The 3,844-nt window shown below is 42.4% G+C and overlaps 1 protein-coding gene across 1 annotated transcript; it reads left to right on the top strand.

The window, feature by feature from the left end:
• Positions 1-234: 234 nt before the first annotated feature.
• Positions 235-1,242, top strand: LOC114754230 (uncharacterized). The gene is made up of 2 exons (XM_028943016.1): positions 235-434; positions 591-1,242. The coding sequence occupies exons 1-2, from the start codon at positions 235-237 to the stop codon at positions 1,240-1,242; spliced, it is 852 nt and encodes a 283-aa protein (XP_028798849.1).
• Positions 1,243-3,844: the final 2,602 nt, after the last annotated feature.

Here is a 3,844-nt window from a genome sequence, read left to right as displayed (position 1 = left end):
ACCGAGATGATCCTCCAGGAGAATGCAACCCCTATTACCTGGGAAGTGTTCAAGGAACACTTTAATTTGAAATACTTCCCACTGTCAGTAAGACACGAAAAAGAGGTGAAATTTCTGATGATTCAATAAGGTCCTCGAGAGTCCTTCGATGAGTACCTAGATAGGTACATGAGGCTCTCTCGTTACTCTAACTACCTCTAACTTTGCAATGATGAGTGGTGGAAAACAGAGAAAATGGTAAAGGGACTAAGGCAGGAGCTGAGGGAGAAGGTAGCCCTACGACAACTTGAAAAGTTCAATCAGGCAGTGGAAGCCTGCCAGATTACTGAAAGTAGCCTGAACCACCAGGCGCTAGTCAGGCCCGCTCCTAGACCAGAAGGACCAGCAACAAGGGACGGACCAAAGGTGACTTCTTTCGGAGGAAATAGGAAGAGGTGAAAGCCTATGTTTTCCAAGAAGTCTAAGCAAGGAGGAGGAGTGAGATAAGGAGGAAGCAACATTACGTGCCAAACCAAGGAATACAGCACCTGTGGTAAAAACCAAGGAGATCGACCATGCTTGATGGGTCAAAATGTGTGCTTCCGATGCAGCAAGCCAGGACACTATATAAGGGAGTGCCCCCTTAATATGGATGGCTCGAGGCCCCAAGCTCAAGGGAGGGTCTTTACCCTCACAAAGGAAGAGGCTGATAAGTCACCTGAGATGATACAAGGTATGATCCAAGTTAATAACTACCTTGTGCATGCAATGTTTGACTCAGGTGCTAGCCACTCCTTTGTTTCATATGAATGCGCGAAGCGCATAGGCCTTGCTATTAACACATTATTATATGATCTATGTGTGGCTACTACTACAGGCACTAAAGTTTATACATTTGATGTTTGCCTAAATTGTATTGTCCAGTATGCCCACTGTTGCACTACACTTGACCTAATATGCATGCCTTTTCATGAGATTGATGCGATACTTGGTCTGAATTGGCTGTCTACCCATAATATACTCCTTGACTGTAAGAATAGGACTTTGATTTTTCCTCCCCATGAGCTAACCCCTCATACCGAGGTGAAAATAAACTTGATCATGAGAGCCCAAGCCGGGGATTACCTAAAACATGGCTGTCAGGGGTACGTGGTATTCTTCTCTGTACATGCAGAAGTGGAAGAAGGCGTAACAGAGATACCCGTGGTATGCGATTTTCTGGAAGTCTTTCCGACAGAAATTAGCGGGTTACCTCCAGAATGAGAGGTAGAGTTTGCAATTGACTTGATACCTGGAGTAGGGCCGATTTCCAAAGCCCCTTATCGTATGGCTCCAAATGAAATGGCAGAGTTAAAGAAGCAGCTAGAGGAGCTATTAGAAAAGAATTTTATCTGGCCCAGTATGTCACCATGGGGAGCACCCATCTTGTTTTCCGTAAGAAGGACGGTAGCCTAAGGTTATGCATTGATTACCAGGAGCTCAACAATGTGACGATTAAAAACAAGTACCCACTACCTAAAATAGATGATTTGCTAGACCAATTAGCTGGTGCCACAGTGTTCTCTAAGATTAACTTGAGATCAGGTTACCACCAACTGAGGATTAAAGCAGAGGACATTCCAAAGACCGCTTTTCGAACACGGTATGGGCACTGCGAGTTCTTAGTAATGCCCTTCGGATTAACGAACGCCCCTGCGATTTTCATAGATTATATGAACAGGATCTTTCGGCCATATCTAGATCAATTTGTGGTGGTTTTCATTGATGATATCTTAGTATATTCCAAGTCACCAGTGGAACATGAACAGCATTTACGGATTGTTCTAAGTATTTTAAAGGAGAAATGGCTATATGCCAAACTCAGCAAGTGCGAGTTTTGGCTGAATGAGGTAAAGTTCTTGGGTCATGTGATTACCTAAGATGGAGTAGCAGTGGATCCCAATAAGGTGGAAGCAATTCTGAACTGGGAGCAACCAAAAATAGTAACAAAAATACAAAGCTTTCTGGGATTGGCAGGTTATTATAGAAAATTTATTAAAGATTTTTCAAGAATCGCACAGCCCCTAACTAAACTTACACGTAAGAACCAACAATTTGTGTGGGATGATAAATGTGGGGCTAGCTTCCAAGAGCTGAAACGAAGGTTGACCTCGACCCCTGTGCTAATAATTCCCGATCCAACCATACCGTATGTTGTATATATCGATGTTAGCAAGCACGGATTGGGGTGTGTATTAATGCAACAAGGACGAGTAGTCGCCTACGCCTCAAGATAGTTAAAGTCTCATGAAGAGAATTATCCCACTCATGACTTAGAATTAGCTGCAATAGTTTATGCCTTAAAAATATGGAGGCATTATCTATACGGTGCAACCCTTGAACTATATTGTGACCATAAAAGTCTCAAGTACCTGCAAGATCAAAAAGAACTAAACATGAGACAACGACGATGGATGGAGTTGCTCAAGGATTATTATTACCAGATAAAATACTATCCAGGCAAGGCGAATGTGGTAGCTGACACCTTTAGCTGAAAGATAGTACAAGTAGCATTCCTAATGATTCAGGAATGGAAACTCATCGAAGATGTGAGGGATTGGGAATCTTTATTCCATATGAAACTAATGACCTAGAAAGTAGAAGTGATGAGAGCTAAAGCCTAGTTGATAGAACAAATCAAAGAGGCCCAGAAGAGCGATCTGATAGCTGATACACTTCGGACTAAGCTAACAAAAGCTGAGGATGATGCAATCGAGGTGTCTTCAGATGGAATATTGAAGTATAAGGAACAGGTATATGTTCTGCAGTCCATCAGGCAACAGCTATTGGAGGGAGCACATAAGAGCAAATATACAATACATCTGGGAATGACGAAGATGTACCAGGACCTCAGACGTATGTTTTGGTGGCCTGGCATGAAGAAGGACATAACAGAGTATGTATCTAAATGCCTCACTTGCCAAAAGGTCAAAATAAAGCATCAGAGACCGTCAGGGCTTTTACATCCTCTAAATATTCTAGAATGGAAATGGGATAGTATCTCCATAGATTTCATCATAGGGTTACCCCGTACCTCATCTAGATATGACGCGATATGGGTGATTATTGACCGATTAACGAAGTCTGCCCATTTTTTGGCAATGAAGAAAGATTACCAACCAGAGAAACCTGCCAAGTTATATATCAAAGAAATTGTGAGATTACATGGAGTACCAGAGTCGATTGTATCTGACTGAGATCCTCGATTTCTCTCTCAATTCTGGAAAGCACTGCAACAAGCAATGGGCACCAGGTTGAGCTTCAATACAGCGTATCACCCACAAACAAACGGTCAGACAGAGCAAACCATACAGACACTAGAAGATATGTTGAGAGCTTGTGTATTGGATTTCAAAGGTAACTGGGATGACTATCTGCTATTAGCACAATTTGCTTACAATAACAGTTATCACTCCAGTATACAGATGGCTCTGTATGAAGCTTTGTATGGTCGCAAGTGCAGATCCCCACTGTGCTGGACAGACTTAGGGGAACGAAAGTTATACGGGCCAGACCTAGTCGAGCAAACAACTAAGAGGATAAGGTTGATTAGGCAGAAACTGCTCACGACCCAAAGTAGACAGAAAAGTTACGCAGACGTTTGGTGAAAGTCTTTGACCTTCGATATAGGAGACCATGTGGTCTTGAAGGTGTCTCCGACAACGGGAGTAGGAAGGTCTTTGAAATTGAAGAAATTGTCACTAAAATATATCGAACCTTTCCAGATTTTGTCAAAAGTAGGACCGATGGCATATAAAGTGGCCCTACCATTGAATCTTAGTCAGATACATGATGTCTTCCATGTATCCCAGTTAAAGAAGTACTA

The sequence above is a fragment of the Neltuma alba genome, unplaced genomic scaffold (genome assembly GCF_004799145.2).
Source record: "Neltuma alba isolate B1F8T4 unplaced genomic scaffold, ASM479914v2 tig00010121_pilon, whole genome shotgun sequence".
NCBI classification, from domain to species: Eukaryota; Viridiplantae; Streptophyta; class Magnoliopsida; order Fabales; family Fabaceae; genus Neltuma; species Neltuma alba.
This window is presented reverse-complemented; position numbering and strand designations above follow the sequence as displayed.

Excerpts from the sequence above, each read along its gene's own strand:
- LOC114754230 (XM_028943016.1), top strand. The coding sequence starts at position 235 with ATGGTAAAGGGACTAAGGCAGGAGCTGAGGGAGAAGGTAGCCCTACGA. Across the intron at positions 435-590 it reads TTCGGAGGAAATAGGAAGAG|CAAGCCAGGACACTATATAA; the intron begins GTGAAAGCCTAT and ends CTTCCGATGCAG.